The sequence below is a fragment of the Hemicordylus capensis genome, chromosome 1, assembly GCF_027244095.1.
Source record: "Hemicordylus capensis ecotype Gifberg chromosome 1, rHemCap1.1.pri, whole genome shotgun sequence".
NCBI lineage: Eukaryota > Metazoa > Chordata > Lepidosauria > Squamata > Cordylidae > Hemicordylus > Hemicordylus capensis.
The window spans coordinates 345,595,274-345,616,483 of record NC_069657.1 but is presented as its reverse complement, the minus strand read 5'-3'; the positions used below and the strand labels follow the sequence as shown (position 1 = coordinate 345,616,483).

The following is a 21,210-nucleotide window of genomic DNA, read 5'->3' as shown; positions in this document are numbered from 1 at the left end:
TTAAAAAAAAAAAATCCTATTGCTATTCCGTAAACTACTCACAAATCTTACCCGTTTATGCATTCTAGATTATGCATTTTAGATTATGCACAAACGGCGTGTTCCACCGTTTATGCATAGATGACCGAGACGTGATACCTTCCCTACCAGTGCACTTGTTCAGGGGCGGCACTCGGAGATCTACTAGCCTTTCCTACCCCGGGGTAAAGTTGCAAACTAAACACATGTGAAACTGACAAGCTTCCAATACTGTCAGGAGAGACAGCTGCTTCGAACAAGTGGACAGACGGGCAGAAATTCAACAGGTGCGGCTTCACCCAACCTGGAGATGAAACGATGGCGAGGGTGGGGGGAGCTGCACCTGCTGAGTGCAGCTGCTAAAGTCACAGAGCTCTGTTGGGGGAAGGTGGCAATTTAGCAGCCAAATGACTTGCGAATCATACCCACCGTCACATAGTAAGGAACCCATTCAAGACATTAGGCAGTTTAAGCCATTACTGCAGGAGGCGCCTCTGTAGCTGCAATCCTGTGGACGCTGAACTTGGGGGTAAGGGACCTCAAGCATGGCTTTCTCCTGAGTAATCACGTATAAGATTTGTTGCTAGATTATTTTTTTAAAAATCGTATGCCTCTCTCGCGATCCCGAACATGCATCTTCCCGGGAAACACGCGACTATCGTTTTTAATAGCTACTCTTGCAATTCGGGCACGTTTACTCCAAAGCAAACCCCGCGGCATCCCCTTACTCTTAGCTAAGTGTGCAGAGGATTCTCCGTTTATTTCCCCAAGAAAACATCATTCGATTCAACCAGGGGAAAAAGAAGTCCCCAGTAAAACGAAACTGCAAAATTCAACCCTTTGCCTTTATTTGCGTCTAAATGAAAACGTATCTCTGGGATTTCCTCTTCCCCCGCTCAGACTGAGTTACAAAGACAACGTGAGCAAACGCGCGTGCACATTCTGGTTACACCTGACTTGCTGGTCCCTTCCCCTTCCCAAATCTACACTACCTGGGGTATCGTGCGTAGGGGGGGAGCTCTGGAAAGAGAGGCCCTAGCAAAGCGGCCATAGCCGAAAGAGGTGCTTTTATCGCACGCAGTCTGTGTTGTGAGTAAGGTGCCCTCCTCAGCCGAACTGCTTTTCTCCGCTCGAGCAGCAGGAGGCGCTGGCGGGCACCTCTCTGCCCGGCTATGGGCTCCCGGCCGAAATGACTCCCCTCATTTCTTCTGCCGAACCGCTGAGAACCAGAGAACTCGACGCGCGCGCGCTCGACTCCTCCCTTTCCCCACTCGCTGATCAGCAAAGTAACTCTAGAGGAGTAAGAGCAGCAGCTGCGTCCAAGTGCTGGAGCGTCCAGCTCGGGATAGCACGTGCCCGCCCCCTGCGAGGGAAGCGCTTGAGCCCAGCCACCGCGGAGGAGGAGGAGGAGGAGTGGGGACTGCTGCTGCTGCTGCTGCTGCTTTTTTCTTCAGGCAACAGGCGGATCCGGACTGGCCAGGAAGGCGAGCTTTGCTCGCGGCTCTGGGAGAGAGCCTGAGGAGACCCCCTCTAAAAGTTCTCCAAACTCGCTATGGCTCCGGTGGTTGGAGCCGTCGGCTTTCTGGCGGCGCTCGCCTCTTTCGTCGCTCCCTCGGCTGCGCTCTTAGGAGCAGCCCGTGGCCAGTTCTCAGCAGGTAAGCGGCTGCCTCACCGGAAGGCGTCCCGTTTCTGTTGGGGAGAAGGGGGAGGGCTGCCTCGGGAACCATAGCTCTTCGCCTCGCCGCCCCACATATGCGATCGCGCGGGGGCTCCGAGGGCTCCCAACCGGTGGGGGAAGGGCGAATGGGGAAACGGAGCAGTGGGCGAAGGGGCTTGTGCTCACGGTCCCACGGCAGCGGCTGCGGCGGCGGCGTCTGCTCCCGAGAGAGAGGGCCGGAGAAGTCCAGCTTGGGGGGGGGGGTCTCTTCCCTTTAGAATACCCCTCAGCTTTGGAAGGGCTGAGCATTCCATTGTGGAACGCTACTGCTCGATTCTATTAGGGATCGCTTTCGGCGGCGGGAAGTGCAACATTTGAATTAATGCCTCCCTGTACTCTAGAGAAACTCCCCCCCCTCCGCTTGATTCCTGAGTTAGGGGGCCCTTGGTGCAAAGTCGCACTGGTTAACCTTCAGAGACAGGCGGGTGGGTGGTGGGTGGGGAAGAGCCGTTGGAAACAGATTTCCCAGCTGCACACCCTCTCTCCTGGTCACTTTCCCAGGTGCTGTTTGCACAGTGGTAGCTGTTTGCTTTCTCTGGAAACAGGGATCTTTCTGTCCTTTTGTTAATAAAAGATGGGGATACATTCTACATTTGCTGTGGGGCAGGATTAAACCTTCGGGCTGCGCTCTGGACGATCCCGGAACTCAACGCAGCAACGCTACTAGGAATCGTTTAAGTTTCCTCAAAACTGGAATCAGTTGTCACTTTGTACCTAAGGTGGAGTGAAGCCAGTTGGCTTTCGGGTAAATCCCAGCTACACTACATAATCGGGGAGTGGGGGGAAGAAATTCAGTTGCACTGCAACCGACTTGTGTTTCCCCTCTCCTTCCCTTTCCCCTGTCCAGTTTAGCAGCTCTTTACCCTTCCAAGGGCAGAGAAAGGCGACCGTGAAAGAGTTAACCCATTGGGCTGTTATCAGGGTTTCCTAAAGCAAACACCCTGCGCCCAGTAGCGAGAGGCCGATTCCTCCTGTCTTTTTCTATTTACTTTGTGTGTGGAGCTGACTTTTGGCAGCGGGGCTTGATCTCGCCTGCCTAATCGGAGAGGCAGCGACTTTACCTGGGTGAATAGCAGGGCGGAGCTGCTGAGGACGCGCAGACTCTGCTGCCGGACGTAAAGAACTTTTTGTGCGTGTGTCGTGGCCGCCTGAGCCGCTTTACTTTCCGAGCACCTTTTTCCGCCGTTTTCAGCTGAGGTTTTGCTTTCGCAAAGATGGTAATTAAGAGCCCAGGGAAGTCACCTGAAGGTTTTTGCAGGGGTTGGAAGGGGGAGAGCAAGTTGACAGCAGCACAACGAAATGCAGAAAGTCCCAACAAACCTGCTTGCCCAGTTCAAGGGACGTGCACACACATCCCTGATGAAGTGCTGGCTTTTATCATTTCCTGCAGCAGAGAAGCTTGCATTCAGCTTGTAACCGTCTGCACAAAACTACACACAATTTCTCATTTGGGAATTGCAAAGCTACACACAATTCTTCATTTAGAATTAAGCTTGGAGTCTGGGTGTTTGAACCCCGCTGGTCATGGCGCGATCTGAGTAAAGTGCCTTTGTTGTGCATCCCATACAGGATCAGCTAAACAGGTGAAACTCGAAGCAGCCTGTCCTAATTGTGTTGGGTTCGTTTTTGGCAGTAGTGCTGCTCTAGGTGGTATTGGAAGGAAAGCATTTTGGGAAAGAGACAATAGCCAATGTTTACAAACTCAGCTTTGGAAGATACTATATTTCTATTTTGGCATGGCTTGTTAAATTGATTTGTAGTTTGAAAAGGAGCACTGCTGGGAATAGAATGGCCTCTAATTTACTGTAGTTGGAAATCTGGTGGTTGATGCATTTAAGAATGTAAACAAAAGATGTTGGCATTCTCTGTCCATATTCTAAGAGCATTGGAACCAAATCCATTAGTAAACAAAAGATGCAAAACTTTTCTCCTTTTATATTGTATCTAAACATGTTTTTCACTGTATACACTTGCAAGCAATGAAAGAGAGAGGCTGAGAGCTGTATTTCAAGAACTACACAACTGTTTACATGTTACATATATCTTGTATCCTACTGACTAGCCACTTGCAGTATGCTAAAACACATTATATAAAGTTTAAGGTTGAGGTTGAAAGTTTAAGGTTGGTTTCAATACTCTGAATGCTTATGCTGTCAAATTTGTGGTCTCTTGGTCCCAAATACCTGCTTTGGCTGCCTAATAGTGCTTCTCTGCTGCTGAAAGAAGTAATAGCTGTGTATTCTAAGCTCCACAGTCCTACATGTATACATAATGTAGAAGAGTGATTGTCAGAGAGTTACACCAGTATCCTGGAATTTTTACTAGCTATCTCTTCCTGGAGCAAAAAAGGGACAGGATTCTTAGGGGGTGATTCACAGACCATTTGCAGTGGTGCCAGTATTAAACTATTTTATGTGGTTTGTGAATGGACTTGTGTAGGACAGGTGATTATTTGAATGAGTTGAAACTGTTTTCTTCTTGGATGTTTGAGGTGATGTTTTGCTCTTGTTTGCTACTTTGCAGTGGGTTTCAGATTCATGGTGATCTGAGATTTGTCAATTGAATGCTGACTAGTATAGATTGGAAGTTGGAAGGAAAAAGCCACCTTTTAACATTATTGGCCACAAACTGCAACAGTATGGAATTGTGTGGTTTCTAAGTGAGTTGAATATCTCACATGTGGTTTCTCTGCAGTAATCTTGTGTAATCCCTACTGACCCTCTAATTTTGTTTCGTGAATTATCTTTAGTTTGTTTTCTTTCTCTTCAATCTGTTGCCATTGAAGGATTCAGATATCTGTAACAGAGATATTTGTAAAATATAGCAAATTAATGCAGAGAAGGCATTTCCTTCTCCGAAACATACATAAAGATTTCTAAGCATTAAATAGCTTTAGCAGTAAGTACTATAAAATGGGGGGGGTGTATCTGTGTGTACGTGCATGTACATGCTTGTGTCTGCTTGCACAACTCAAAATCACAAACATTTGTCAGCTACGTTATTACAATATAATTGGTTTCTGTATTTTCCTTCTGCTGATTATATGAAGTTCATTGTAATTCTTGTCTAGTGTTCGGTGTTAAATTATCAGATTCCATGTAAATGTTGACTGTCTTGATCATCATTTAATTAACATCTTTAATAATCTTAGTCCTACTAGCTATGATTTCAGTATCTCATTGATGTGAATCACCAGCACATTAATTGTAATTTTATTGTAGTCTTTAGTTTATTTCTTGAGTCAGTCATCAGTTTTCAATGAAGGGACATTGGCTAGATGCATTAAAAAAAATCAGCCCTACTTATCTTGCATCAGATTATGCTGTGTACTGTATTAAAATGTGACTGAAATATGGTACAGCAATCTGTGTGAAAATGGCCTTCCGCCAACTGGCTTTCTGGTGTCTTCACTCTTTCCTTAGTGCATTTGGAATAAAACACCTTATGAAGAGGGGATTAAACCGTGTAGGAGGAGCAAGTTCAGTACTTTGGGGCAGGGGAATAACTGGAGGAGTGTGAGAAAAATTGCAAAAGGGGAAGGCCAGATGGACATGCATTTTGACATGTACTTTACAGTCCTTCCATGTGCAGCAGAAAAATTGCTAGTTTAACTGCAATCCTATGCATGCTTATTCAAAAGTAAGTCCTCCTATGGTGTACACATTTACTATGTGTATGCAACTTTAGTATGGCTATATTAGTACACTTCTGTGTCAGGATAAATGTAAAGCTGGTGAGTAATTCTTTGTCTTTGGGGATGTTAAAGTTCTTACAATGCTGCCTCTGTCTCTTGTTTTCTACTCTAAATTTCTACATAAACATGAGTGTCACCTGACCCCTCAACTTACTTTACATGTGGAGTTTACTTTCTTGATAGCAGATGTGCATGCCAAATCTTAGGCAGAAAGTAGGTTCTGTGGTTTTAGTTATATTGGTGGAAATGAAAGGTTACCATGGCTTCTTCAGACACAAACCACACTTTTTATTACATCTAGCCACACCACCAAAGAGAGAGGAACTTCTCAGGGGGTATTTTGCAGTGTTTCAAAGTAGGGACAATAGAGGAAACATTCATGCAAAGTATTTACCTGAATCTAAGACTAGGTTCCCCCCCCCTCTAGTTCTTTGATGTTGGAAGTGGTGTGTGCGGGGGCTCATCTTTAATTCAGAGTCCTGTTCCTTAGGTATAACTGGTGTTTCACTTCTGTTCTTAAGGGGGTCATTTTAAATTCAGAGTTGCCTTCTTTTCAGGTAAATACAGTAGATTTCCCAATCAGAGTTAAGACTACACCAGCTTTGTCAAAATCAGCAAAAGTCTAGTCACCTTGTTAAAAATCTTGATTTTTTTCCCCTTGGAAGGTACAGATTCAGATTACTTTATTTACAGTCAGTGACCAAAACCTTAGAAGGTACAGATTGATATTGTCTTTTTCTGGCTTTCACTTGATAAACTATGCTGTTTAAATATTAGAATTAAACTTCCAGAAAATTGGTTGTGCTAGCAGAGAATTTGTAAAATAGTATTTGTTTTAAATTCTGTTTTCTACCAATGGTATTCTAACAATCCTATTTTTGCTATACCAGTGGTGAATGCCATCAATATATCTAAAGTCAGAATATATAATTTCTAAAGTTGGAAAATCTAATGTTAACCACATGCAAATGACTTGCATAATTGAGCTACTTCTGTACATGAAAAAAAAACTTGTAGCTTAAAATGTTACCAAGCTTATCAGCTTGGTAGGTTTAAAGCCTTATGCTTTAAGCAATGGTGTGGGGTTTCTTAAGCAAGAGCTGAAGTCCTTTCACTTCAAAGAAATAAAAAATAAAAAATCAAGTATTTCCGCTGCTTTCAGGGAGCAATCTTCAAAATAAACTTAACTGGTCCTTGGGAGTGTACTACCAAGTGATGGTGTGGGGCAGGGCTTATTAACATGATCACTTATTCCTGGGTCATGACCCTGTTAACTCTCTCTACACTGTGTTGCATCTGATTTAAGGGCCATTTCAAACAACTGATGGAGACAAGTGTATAGCTGCATAGCTGTTATCATTTGTTTAGCATGTCTCCATTGAAGAGTCCTAAACTCAGCTGATGACTTTCATTCACAGTTTATCTTTTATATGACATTCATACAACTAAACCAAAACATGAGGATTGTTATCAGGTGTGAAAGATGATCAAATTTATGATCAAATTTATGTTTTTGGAGGTTTGAGATCAGAAACATGAGATAATGAAAGTGTATGTTACAGATCTGATCTGAGTAACTAGTGTTTGGTGCAAGGCACTGTCTACAAACCATCTGGGTTCTTTATCAGTGAAAAATTGGGATACTTATTCATGCTTCTTAACACATAATCTCAGAGAAGGAGTTAACCTTGATAATATTAACGGCCATATAATAAAACAGAGGCCAGTCTTGTAGTTTTTTCACTTGACCAGACAACCAAAAGAAACAGAATTCAAGCACTTGTGTTTATTTGCTTTTAAAGTCAAGTGTCATTGTAAGGTACTTGACTGAATTGCTGCTAGCTATGCATCACAATTGAAATCTTATCAACTCAGTGAAAAAGAATTAAGTGACTTGCTAGTTATTGGTCCTGAATGCCAGCAGATAGTTTTGCATTGCTATCACAGTAGAGATCATATATAACACAGGGTCACTATATATCTTGGAAAAGTGAGATACTGTGGTGTGTATTAGAAAATTATGCATGCTACCATAGTCTTGTAAAACAGAATCCAGTTACCATATGCAGTACTGTCCATTTACCGCAAGAGTAACTCTTGTGATACTCAGAGTGTAACACAACATTCAACACTATCAACTTAAACATAGAAGAGGATTTTGTATTATGTGAAAGTAAGTACTTTGATAGAAGCAAGCAGCATAAACAAATTATTTCCATACTGCTTAGTCTGTCCAAAGAATTTTTAAGAACTTTTCAGAATCCACTTAAAAGCATACTTCATTGTTTGGCCTGGCCTCCTTCTTACTAGTGCTATATTAATCTAGTTCCCAGATATAATTTTCAGAATTTCAAAACTGCTAACTCAGTGTTGAGATTTGTAACTGAAGGAGAAAAGTATTCTATTAGTCACATGGGATACAGTTGGATAGCATATCCTCCTCCTTGGCACCTGGCATGTATAGTGAGAAAATAAGGGTGATACCTATTAGAATCCTGAAAACTACAACAGGATAATGTCAGTACAGTTCTGTAATTTCCAGAAGCTAAAGAAATGGCAAGTCACTGGTTTCCAAATGAGAGATAGGGATGTCTTCAGCTGTGAAGCATCAACCTTTAAGATTTAATTTAGCAAAGGAGAATTAGCAATGAACTATTATCAAGCATAACTCTGTATTCTGTATTATAGTAAGCAGTTTGTTCAATACATTTTATCCGAAGAAGTCTTAATGTAATATCAATGAACCGTGAATGCATCCCTACTTTATTGGTAAAATGTATTATGAGAGCATTGCACATACTGCCACATGGTTAATATCCCAGTCAATTTCAGAATGAGTTCATTATGTTAAAATTCTTAGAGAAACAAAGTCAATACTACATTGCCTTAGACAATATTTTAAAATAAGTTGCCAAAGTAAAGGTTATTGAGATCTAATTGGCAGGGGGGTGGGGGAGGGTTAGCTTGTGTCATATTGGACTGTTCAGCATTATGGAAATGGACAGTGCATCTTCAACTTCAACATGCATTAGGTTTGAGTATTACTCTCTGAACCATCAAATAAGAATAAACTTATATGTACAATACACTTGTACATAAACTGAAGCTAATAAGTTTGTCTTATCTGGTGTAGGCCTTCTGATTATGTGTCCTTGAAGACCAGTTGCCCACTCAGTCCCAGTATATGTTCCTCTTAGAAGATGTTACCTAGGTGGGTGGATGAAGCTGACCAAAGTTGTGCACCTACTGTTTGATAAAAATTTTCCTTACTTGGCAGGAGGATCCAGACTACTAGTATTTTAACTTACGTAGTTATGTTTGGTAATTTTTGAACTGGTGAATCCTGATGTCCATATTCTACCTTCAACATCCCCCCCCCCATCTTAAAAAAAATTCCTCTCTATCTGGGATCACATTGCATGATTGACTGCATATGCATGTAGTCAAAACAATTGAACATTTATCAACCGTGCTGAATTTATCTTATTTTTGTTCGCCATTATACAATGAATGTCTCAGCATTTATGCAGTATTTTTAAACTGTTAAGGAGCTGTTCAAACAAAGACAAAATTGTGACTCAGTCATGAATTTTGCTATGGAAACAGTCACTGGAGTACACTTGCTTAGCAAAGAAAATTACTCTTTTCTTAATTGAGTGGTGCTTAACCTCATTAAGAAAAATATACACCTTGAAGTATGTTTGGAAATTTCAGAGAAACTGTGCTTTTCAATGTGCCATTGCCCAGCCTTGTAAATAAGTCCACAAAAGCAACCTGCCAACAACAGTTTTGCTAATCCAATTGTATGCACATGTTACTCATTTGTGACACATTGATGGACTGGAAGCGAAACAAAGCACTTCCAATGTACAAAAGTTTTCTTTCCTGCTCATTTGAAAATAATGAACTCACCCAAATTTCCACTTCCAGAGTTTAGGCAGGCAGACAAGCATTGGAGGAGGGAGAAGGAAGGAAGAACAGCTTGAGGTGAAATGGAACTGGCAGGCAAGGTGCCAACGAATATGAGCCATTCTGTGGCAGAATCAGCTAGGACATCAAGTGAGGCCATTGCTGGACCATGGCAACTTGTGAAGGTTGTGACCCCATAATGAAGCCAGTCAATTTCCACTGATCATGGCTGGATTAGGTAAAGTAGGCTTTCATCATTGCATGTGTGCTGTTGATGGTTGCCATAACCACATATTGGTGCTCAGTAGACAGGGGACAAAGTTAATCAACCATTAATATTACTGCTCTGTCCTGCTGCAAAGGGCTAGTGACCATTCTTGCCTATTGGTTAATCTTGAGATGGACTGGAGTGGAAAGAACCATGATGATTCAGATTTGAGGTGTATCTGCTGATCCTGAGAGATGGAGCCTACCCCATGTGGAAGTGCCAATTGAAAGTCTATTTTGGTCATCTCAAACCCCTTCAAGCACATTTCAACAAGGGTGACATCGTAAAGCACACCTTCAACTGGTTGAATGCCAGGTAGCAGCGTCTCACTGCACCCCTTTATGTAGTAGAGGAGTATGTTGTAGTAATTACTTCATGCACCATACTTAAATGACATCTGATGGGTTTTTAATGGTTTTTTTTTAATTTTAATTGGGTCTGTTTTAATTGATTTCATACTGTCTAGTTTTTTTAAACCTTTTTTTACTGTTTTGTTTTTATTTTATGTATGTATGTATGTATTTATTATTTAACTTAAAAATCACCTGTAGATCAAAACCTTAAAATTTTTAAGAACTGAAAAAGATTGGGTGAAGAGATGGGTTTTCAAATGTTTTTTAAAAATTGTCAGAGATGGGGAGGATTGTATCTCAGTAGAGAGCGCATTCCACAGTCTCGGGGCAACAACCAAGAAAGCCCGTCCCTGAGCTGGCAGCAACTAGAGATGGATCTCTCTGGACAACCTCAATGGGCAGTGAGGCTCATAATGAAGAAGACGTTTTTAATTTATACTGTTTTTGTTTTTTCTGTTTTATAGTTTGTGAGCTGTCCTGAGCAGTATTGCACTGAAGAGGCAGGATATACATATTTTAAATAAACAAATACAGGTGTTCAGGGAAGTGGCTAGTTACAAGCATTCCTTAACATGATTTGAGTTTGATTGTGCAATACTACTTATGAGCCCAGATCCAATACTTGTAAGATGTGTATTGCAATATGTACTGAACTTTAGAAAATTCTTGTTGTGATCTGGTGTCATTTATAAGGGTATAGATCTACTGAAGTCAACATAGTTCAGCAGGTTCTGGTGACAGGATGAAGTAGCCTTGGTAGTTAGGCCACTCTGTCTCTGAACCAGTGGAAGGATTAGTATGAAGCCTTGCTCTTGTCTACTTAGTTAGGTTTAGTCACCTTTCTAGTCTGCATGAAAAGAGTTCTGTGCAACTTGAAAACTTGTACTTTCTTATGTGTGAACTCTTCTAGACCTTCGCTGCTTGTAATACTGTGATTCGGTGAACTCGGTTTGATATTCTGATGTTCAGTAGATTACCAAATCCCAGGAAGTGTTCTGCATAATCAGTAATTCTGATGTAAAGTGTCTGCTTCATTGTGCGGCAGAACTCTCTTTGCATTGCAAAAGACAGTGCAATGGCTAGACAGTGCAACATATTGTAATACACAAGAGAGCTAAAAATAAGCACAGGACCTCTTAAGATGCCTTTATTAAATGTACTTCACAAATCTCTTGTACAATGATTTGTCAGCAGAGCTGTACAAGCAATTGCTGTCTGAGGTTGTCTCTGGATACTAGAAAAGAGAGTTTTGTGCTTTCAAAAACACTTGGCATGGATTAATTATCTTTTATCCACAGTTTTGTCCATAAAGTTTGGGTGTCTGAAGGAAGAATGGATTTTTCCTGCATAGACTATGAAAATAGGTTAATAAAAAAGAATAAGCAACTCTCTATATATTAGCTTTTAGGTGCACGCCTAAAAATGTCAATGTGTAAATGCTACAGATCAGTGTTCCCTCTAAGGCATGTGCACATACATGCACACACAAGTTTTTTTTTTAATGTCTGCTTGGTTAATTATAGATCCCGGTCAGATAGAAACGGGACAGTCCCACTCTGAATATACGTGTGCACACATTGCCTTGATACTGCTGCCCAGAACAAAATTCATTCTGCACACAGATGAAAAAAGAGAGAGAGAACACTGCTACAGATGTCTGAAAATGCATATCCTATAGGTATTCTAGTCCAGGCCTTGACAAACTTTCTTTGACTCTAGGAGCCAGCTCAAAGGTTTAGGAACCTGACTACTTTTGCCTTGTGTTGCTCTCTTCTTTGGCATGTCCATCTGGCTCAGGCTGATGGATGGATGGGCACAACCAGGTGAATGAGGGAGCAAGCAAGATGGCACCAATTTCACCCTCCTCTTCTTGGCCATGTCTCTGTGGTTCAGGCAGGCAATGGTCTGACATCAGGACAAGGACACAATCCATTCCTGCCTTGCTTGCTCAATCTTCCTCTTGGTCCCATTCATCCATCTAATCAGACATCTGGAATTAACTTCAGCCCCCTATTGAGTGTACCCTGAGTACAGGCCTTGATTTGTTGCTGTGTTAGGGTATGAAATGTTCCTCACCCTCCTGGAGCGGGTCAGAAAAAATATGATCATGTGAACAGTGTCCTTTGTATTCAGATCAAACCGGACTTTACCAGTGACATTGTGACACAATTCCATTGTGGCACAATTTAAGTGTAATTCATCCTTCAGCCAGATATGTGATATTTGGTTTACTAGATCAGTTATGTTGCACCTACTTTGTAAGAAGAGGCAAATAATCTCTGGAAAGGAAAAAGAGACTGTCCAAGCTGTGGGAACTTTTTTACTTCAGAGCCGCAACTGCTTCTCTGCACGACTCTTGCTCAGTTTAGAATGTTTAATTGGAGTTCTAGGGGCAGACTCTAAACAAAGGTGGCCAGTGCCATTCCTGACAAATGTTGACTAAGGAGTTAGAGTAAGCAGTCTGTCTTTGCGCAGGATAATCATAGTTTGAGGTAGATAGAGAATACAGATGTTCCTTGGAATTGCTTGAGTGGGCTGTGGATGCACGCTGCTCTTAAACTGACAAACTATGTGCCTTAAAACCATCAGACTGAAGTTTATAGGCTACTTGGTGATCTTGCGGATTTGGAGGAATACCATATGTAATTATTAATAGCATTTGCAGACCTTGGGTATACTGTGAGGTAATTGGATAGATGGCTGTGTGTGATAATAGCATCCAGATGCTAACTATAAACATCTAATCCTTGGCATGTCTGAGTATGGAAGTGAAAGCAAGGACTGTTAGTGTTTCAAAAGTCTGTGTTTTATAGGATGTAATAGGACTTTGTCTAAGTCCCTCACTTCCTTCATTGACATAAGACAACTGTAAATGGTTTGAATAGCTTCAGAAAATAAATTGAAGATAACACAAGTACATCTGTATCATAAATTAATGCATCCCATTCAGTTTGTAAAGCAACCTGAATGTGAAGAATGTTGGCTTCAGTCCTTGCAATGGGGAAGCCTCTAAGCTATCAAGAATTCAGGAAAGCACCACAGAAATGCTCGTGTTCAATTAGCTTATACACTAGACAATCCCTGGAAGGATACGCTAATATGAGGAGGAAATTCGTAAATGTTTAGTCATTTCTTCCAGAAGAATATATTGTGATTTGCTTTTGAGGCTTTATCTGTGTGCTGGAGCTGATTTCATAATTGGTCTCTAATTTGTAGTTTTGACTCGAAAGCAGTCCCCCTGTACTAAAAATTATAATAATAAAATATGACAAAGTAGTTTTCAGAGCTCCCCCCACCGTGGACTGTAAAACCCTTGCAAAATATTTTGAGATCTTATTATTCTGTTTCTTGATGTAACAAGAGGAACCGTACCACTAAAGAAACTGATTAGCATTTCTTTTGTGAATTGCACCACACGGACATTTATGAGTCCATGTGCTTCTAAACATGGTCTTCAGTTTAAATCTTGGATTCCATCTAGACTTGAAACTTAAAGAGTTGGTTTTACTAACTGGTTTTATGTCTTTAAACTACTGATATAGGCCATAAAGTTCCTGGTTTGTTTCCTGGCAACTCCTGACAAAAAGCTCCCTAAGACAAATATTGCTTGTTCCTGTTGTTTAGTGCTGTGCTGTAATCTATAAACTAACCCAGTTAGGATAGTTTAATTGTTTATGATCATGCCACAATAAATAGAGATGACTAAACTTACCTAGGTCATTACAGTTGTACAGAAATGTAATCAAGCGGATTTAATATGTTAGTCACGTTAATCACAAGCCTTCTCTGTGGCAGCCCTGGGGCTTTGGAATACGCTCCTTGTCAAAATAAGAGCATCTCCATCTCTGCTTTAAGGAGGATTCTCAAGACACACCTGTTTTCTCAGGCTTCTAATGGAAAATAATTTTAAACTGTTTAATTGTTCTTATTCCATGGAATTAACACTTCTGTGAAATTTATTCTATAACAATTTAATTGTTTGTACTTGTTTTATATTTTAAGTTGTGTACACTGCCTAGAGTTACACATGTCAGACAGTATATGAATATAGTAAATATATGTTTTTAATGCACTTTACCACTTTTGGAATTCGGGTTCGGTGTTCTGTTACTTTTCCTCTATCTCTACTCGTGTTTCCATATTAGCTCTACAGTAAAAGTAAACATTAGCAATTTGGGTTTGTGTTCAGGTTCATCAATATGTTTTGCCTCTCTGGGACTCCGACTTAAAAAGTAGTTCAGTAGATGATTCAGATGCTTCAAACTGGTACATAAGAACAGCCCTGCTGGATCAGGCCCAAGGCTGATCTAGTCCAGCATCCTATTTCACACAGTGGCCCACCAGATCCTGCTGGAAGCCACAGACAGACGTTGAGGGCGTGCTCTCTCTCCTGCTGTTACTCCCCTGCAACTGGTACTCAGAGGCATCCTGCCTTTGAGGCTGGAGGTGTCCCACAGCCCTCCAGCGAGTAGCCGTTGATAGACCTCTCCTCCATGAAGTTACCCAAACCTTTCTTAAAGCTATCCAGGCTGTTGGCTGTCACCACATCTTGTGGCAGAGAATTCCACAAGTTGATTATGCGTTGTGTGGAAAAGTACTTCCGTTTGTTGGTCCTAGATTTCCTGGCAATCAATTTCATGGGATGATCCCTGGTTCTAGTGTTATGGGAGAGGGAGAAGAGTTTCTCTCTCTCCAATTTCTCCACACCATGCATGATTTTATAAACCTCTATCATGTCTCCCCACAGTCATCTTTTTTCTAAACTAGAAAACCACAGGTGTTGTAGCCTTGCCTCATAAGAAAAGTGCTCTAGGCCTCTGATCATCTTAATTGCCCTCTTCTGTACCTTTTCCAGCTCTACAATGTCCTTTTTTAGATGTGATGACCAGAATTGTATGGAGTACTCCAGGTGTGGTCACACCATAGTTTTGTATAAGGGCATTATAATATTAGCCGTTTTATTTTCAGTCCCTTTCCTAATGATCCCTAGCATGGAATTGGCCTTTTTCACAGCTGCCGCACACTCTGTCAACACTTTCAACGAGCTGTTCACCACGACCCCAAGATCCCTCTCTTGGTCAGTCAGTGACAGCTCAGATCCCATCAGCGTATACTTGAAGTTGGGGTTTTTCGTCCCAGTGTGCATCACTGTACACTTGCCATCATTAAAGCGTATTGGTCACTTTGTTGCCCACTCCCCCCAGTTTGGAGAAATCCTTTTGGAGCTCCTCACAATCCATTTTGGATTTCACTATTCGAAAGAGTTTGGTATCCTCTGCAAATTTGGCCACCTCGCAGCTTAACCCTGCTTCTAGATCATTTATGAATAAATTAAAAAGCACCGGTCCTAGTACAGATCCCTGGGGGACCCCACTTCTTACTCCTCTCCATTGTGAAAACTCTCCATTTATACCTACCCTCTGTTTCCTGTCTTTCAACCAGTTAGCAATCCACACATGTACTTGTCCCCTCATCCCATGGCTGCTAAATTTCCTCAGGAGGCTTTGATGAGGAACTTTGTCAAAAGCTTTTTGGAAGTCCAGGTATACCTTGTCCACTAGATCACCTTGCTCCACACACTTCTTGACACTCTCAAAGAACTCCAAAAGGTTGGTGAGGCAAGATTTACCTTTGGGGAAGCCATGCTTCCTCACTCCCAGCAGGGCCTGTTCTTCTAGGTGCTTTACAATTTTATCCTTCAGGATGCTTTCCATCAATTTGCCTAGAACAGATGTTAAGCTAACCAGCTTGTAATTTCCCGGATCGCCCATGGATCCCTTTTTGAAAATCAGTGTTACATTTGCTACTCTCCAGTCCTCTGGTACAGAGCCCAGTTTCAGGGATAAGTTATATATTTTAGCAAGGAAGTCGGCAATTTCACATTTGAGTTCGTTCAGGACTCTTGGATGGATGCCATCTAGCCCTGGTGATTTGTTAGCTTTCAGTTTTTCCAGACAGTTTAGAACATCATCCCTTGTCACTTCTATCTGACTTGTCACTTCTATCTGACTAGAGCTCTCTAGCCTCCATCCCTAAAAAGCCTGCTTCAGGAACAGGTATATGCTCAGTATCCTCTGCCGTGAAGACGGACACAAAGACATTCAGCTTCTCTGCAACCTCCATATCCTCCTTAATAATCTCTTTCACTCCCTCATTGTCTAATGGTCCAACCGCCTCCCTGGCTGTTTTCCTGCTTCGGATGTATTTAAAGAAGTTTTTGTTATTCCCCTTGATACTTTTGGTGAATGTTCCTCAAACTCTCTTTTTGCCTCTCTTATTGTCACCTTGCATTTCTTTTGCCAGAGTTTGTGTTCCATTCTGTTCTCTTCATTTGGACAGTCCTTCCAATTTCAAAAGGAAGTCTTCTTCCTTTTTATGGCTTCCTTGATGGTACCTGTTAGCCATGCTGGCATCCTCCTGGTCTTAGTTGTACTTTTCCTCCTTTTGGGAATACAATCTAACGGGGCTTCTAATATTGTGGTTTTGAGTAAACTCCATGCACTCTGGAGTGAGGTGGTACAAGTACATTTTGTGCATAATAATATCAAACACTTATGTTTGCAATGCAGATCTATAAAATTAATATAATGATAACTATCTCGCTTGAGAAAAATATTTATTTTTGAATTTTTAAAAAATAGTGAACAAAATAAGTACAGCACGATGAGAAACTGTAAAATATCCGCATGGGGTTGAGTGATAGAATTAGGGATGTGCCCGAAGACACTTCGGTACTGGCAGGGGGTAGCACTTTAAAGGCGGGGGAGAGTGTACTCACCCCCCCCCCCGCGTTTCCCCTGCCGGCGCTCTTCAAAATCCAAGCCCCTCGGGGCGGCAGCGTTCCTCCCTGCCACCCCGTTCCTCTCGTCGGCCGGAAGTGGCCGGAAGTTGCAAGCACGCGCATGGCAGACGCATGCGCGCTTGCAACTTTCGGCCACTTCCGGCCGACGAGAGGAACGGGGCGGCAGGGACGAACGCTGCTGCCCTGAGGGGCTTGGATTTTGAAGAGCGCCGGCGGGGGAAACGTGGCGGGGTGTGTGTGAGTACACTCTCCCCTGCCTTTAAAGTGCTACCCCTGCCGGCGCCGAAACACCGAAACAGCCCCCACACCCGAAACGTTTCGGAGGCCTTTACAATGGCCTCTGAAACGTTTCGGGCATATGCCTAGACAGAATAGCCCTAAGGGTTAAATGCCATGCTGAGGAAGAACAAAGATCTTTCAGCCTCAATTAAAGAATCTTACACATCTAGGTGGTCTTGCTGTATCTGTGCCCGTTAGTGGACAAGCTTCCACTTGAGCTCTTGAAGGACTACCAGTTCTAGGTGACCCTGCCTATCCATCAGTGCTCTCTTTAATTTTTTTTTCATTTGTGTTCGGAATGCCATTGGTGATGGACTCTATCTGGTTTGTGTGACAATTATTCTTTGGGAATATATATTTAATAAATAATCCAAATGTGATGGCTTTTACCCTAAATGTGCATTTGCTCATGAGTAGTCCCACTGACATCAGTGAGACTTGCTTGTTCCATCTGGGTTGCATGAGTATGTGACAAACTTCCATATGCATACATCTACCTGAAATGTGTGTTGGCAGTTGGAATTAGTTGTCATCTTCTTCTCTAGCCTCCAGTAGACTAGAGAACAGCCACCAAGTTTTGTGTACTCTCTGAACTATGGTGCACAAATAGAATACTCAAGTATCAAGTTTCCGTATTTGATCTTGGAGATCAAGATATTGGAGGATTAGTCACTTATGATATGTAAAAGGAACATGGCACAACACAGAATTTTGAATGCCTAGGGAACTAGAATCCAATGGGAGCATTCAAAGAGGGGAATCACCATGATCTGATTATCCAGTTACCACATTGTAGAGAGCACATTGCTATAGCACACTTTGACACTGAAGAATCAAAGGGTTTAAAGGCCACACATACAAGCAAAGACTAATAAACCTGGTATGTTGAGGGAGAAGAGGTTAAGGTAGAGATGGTAAGGCTGTAAAATATATCCTAGAGTGTCAGAGGAATCTCTCCCCCCCCCGCCCCAATAGTTATATAGGGAGAGGGGAGGGAGTGTTTTTGTCCTCTGGGACACAATGTAGGTTTAAATTTCAGGGATATAGACTCGAGTCAAGCACAAACAAAAACTTCCCAACTCCGATCATATGAATAGAGTTCTGCATAGGAAAGCTGCAGAAGCTTCTTTCTTTTACACGTTCAAGAGAATAATAGTAGATCTATAGGCAGTGGGTATGTTTCCTATGGGATGAGGATGGACTACGTGGCTGTCTGGATTACTCTGTGGGAAAGAAAAGAGCATATATTTGTATACAGCCTGAATCAATGAGGATTACATATTGCACATCTAGGCTGACAGCCAGAATCCATATACAGGTGCCTGTGATATACTACCATTTATTTTAACATTTCTGAATGCTTTTTCTATAGAGGAGGGTAGTGGAGGAACAATTTGTTCTGTGACCCAGAAATTAGACCTTTGGGGCAGGAGGGTTAGAAGGGAGGAAATGTGGGACCACTACTGTAGCACAGGGCAAAGGTAATGTGAGTGGTGTTTTGTGTCACCCAATACCCGATAAAGAGTTGAAAATGATAGAAAAGCTCCAAATTGTAAAGGTTCAAAGATTGGCTGAGCTTGTGTAAAATATGTGCTTTGGTAAGCAAGGCCACAAATTGGATCAACATTCTGTCTAATAACTTGAACTCTATGTTCAAGTATGGAAAAGATACAGAAACCTCTTAGCCAGAGAAAATGGGAACTCGTCCCCCCGCCCCATTTTGGAACTCATCGAATAGGGTTGTATACTGAGCATGCTTGAGACAGAACTGGATCATGTGACACAATTTCCTGATGTAGCCACCTCCCAACCCCAATTCCAGTCTGTCTTGCTCAAGCTAGGATGTTTATGGAGAGAGCTCTTCTATAGTTAGTGTGTTTTGGCTGCTTTTTGCTTCTTTTTCATATTCTGCTCCACATTCGGCCCTCTATCTCCTCCTTTCCCTATCTGGATTGTGCAAAGGTGGGAGGAGAGCTGTTCTCATGAGAAAACTTTCTCTATTCTCATTACCTTTTTGTGTTGTGATTTGGCTAATTGGACCAGAAAAAAGACTTATCTTTCTTTCTGATTTCTTCCGAATTCTGATGGAGCTGGCTCACACTGAAGAGCTCCTGCAGGGCTCTCTTTCAGAGGGTTCCCAGCTGCCTCAGGACCTGGGTAGCTTGGCGCATGTGGCCACAGCTCCTATTCAACAAACAGCCTCGGTTTTCCCCACACCTACCGCGCCCACTGTTTTAATGCAAGGACTTTGGAGCCACTTTTTACCAAAGCCCCAAAGAAGTCTAAGCACTGCGGGGACCAGCCCCCCTCAAAGAAAAAGAAATGACACAAGGTCCCGATCTCAAAATTGGAAAGTTCAGTTCGGCTCAGTGAGAGGCCTTTGATTAAGGAGGTATGCAAGAAATCTAAAACAAAAGCACACCCTAACAAGCCACTGCCTCCTGATGACCAGCACCCTTCAGCCGATCCCCTGGTGTCCTTGACTTCACCTGGTATGGGCCCAGTGGCTGAAGGGGAACCGGCTGACCCGCACATTCCCTCCCCACTGCCTAGGCAATCTCCATCACCTGCTGTTCCTTCGGACGCTTCTCTGATCTCTCCAGTGCATGTAAGTACCTACACCCCTTCCTTCCCCCCTGAGGGTTACTCATTGGTTGAGGGAATTCATGTGGAGAGAGTATTTGTCCGACTGCTGTGCTATTGAGCCACCTGCAGCTCCAAGTATCCAGCCACCTGCGGCTCCACTTAACCACCCTCCAGCAGCTCCGTCTACTGAGCCACCTGCTGCTCTGCCAGTAGCCCCTGCTCCACCACTGGCACCTGGTCCTAGCAGACACCAGTTTGCTCCTAGAAGGGGCAGTGATCATCTGTTCTCCTCCTCCCCAGATTCTAGCCCCCGCAGACAGGCCATTCCTATTTCCGAACGGGGTCTATTCGCTCCTAGGCCCTTGCCGCCCAGACGCAAAAGGAAGTATAGGCAATCCTCCTCTCAGGAGGATAATCGACCAAAATGGCCCAGACACCCTCCTCCTGCTGCCCCAGTGCCTGTTTTTCCTGCCCTGCCTCCTCGTCCCCCTCCTGCTTCGGTTCCACAATTCCTTCCACTTCCTCTGACTGACCCTCCCCCTGTCCCACTCAGACCCTCCATCCCTGCCTCTGACTCCTTGCATTCGGAACCGGCAGAACTTGTTGAACCTACCAAGGAGGATGGAGAATTATTGAATGAAGAGGTGGCATTCCCCCATTTCTAACCTATCTAGACTTTTTTCTTCAGCCGATTTCAACATTCTCCTTTCCAAGGCAAAGAGAAATATTAATAATGTGGCACCTTCTGAATCCACTGACCCACCTAGCAGAACTCTAGGTTTCCCCCTCGAATTCTTCAGTTTTCTCTGTGGTATCATTTCCAAACCCCCCCCCCCCAAGGTTATGTGCGCTGAGTGGCAACATCCAGCGTCTTCCAAACCAATTGTCAATCTTCCAAAGAAGCATTACCATCTCTCACAGGAAATGATGGCTCTACTGGCTACTTCCAAAATAGATCCTCAAGTAGCTCAACTGGTTTCAGGCTCTATACTGCATACAGAGGGCCAAGAGCAGTTGAAAAGCCAAGAGGATAGGAAGTATGACTCCCTTTTAAGAAATGTACATGACACTACTGCTACGGCCATTCGAGCGGCTGCTACCAACTCCATTTTCTCACAGGCTTCCATGCTCTGGGCTAATGAACTTGTGGCCCTGGTTCCACCTGAAAACACCAAGCTCCACCAAGGCATCAATAAAATGGCCAAAGCAGCATCCCTTATGGCTGATTCCAGCCTGGACTGTATTCAACAGTTCTCCAGAGCTATGGTGCCCGGTGTGGCTGTACTCAATCCCTGTGGCTCAAAAGTTGGAATATGGACTCCAAGTCCAAGCTTGCCTTGATGTCAGTCCCTTTCTCTGGCTGTAACCTTTTTGGTCCGGCACTGGACCCTATCCTAGTTGAAACTAGGGACAAAAAGAAAGCCATGCTTACCAACTGCTGGGACACACTCAGGTTCTTTCGAGCCCCAACTCATTCCTTCCATCCTAACAGGCAATCAGTCCTCCACGCAGTTCCAGGATTTCTGAACCAAAAACTTCAGAGGCTTCAGCAGGCCACAGTGGTGCCAGTGCTTCAGGGGCAAC

At 43.0% G+C, this 21,210-nt stretch overlaps 1 protein-coding gene across 19 annotated transcripts in view; it reads left to right on the top strand.

The window, feature by feature from the left end:
* The first annotated feature begins 1,008 nt into the window (after window positions 1-1,008).
* PTPRK (protein tyrosine phosphatase receptor type K) overlaps window positions 1,009-21,210 on the top strand; it is a 630,811-nt gene continuing 610,609 nt past the window's right edge. For 6 of the 19 annotated variants that reach the window (XM_053286049.1, XM_053286040.1, XM_053286031.1 and 3 more), the window contains exon 1: window positions 1,010-1,673. In XM_053286049.1, the coding sequence (XP_053142024.1) occupies window positions 1,571-1,673 (103 nt within the window). In that variant the 5' untranslated portion in view covers window positions 1,010-1,570. Of the gene's footprint in view, window positions 1,674-21,210 lie in introns of all 19 variants that reach the window. The other 13 variants (XM_053286073.1, XM_053286064.1, XM_053286107.1 and 10 more) reach the window with 4 other exon arrangements.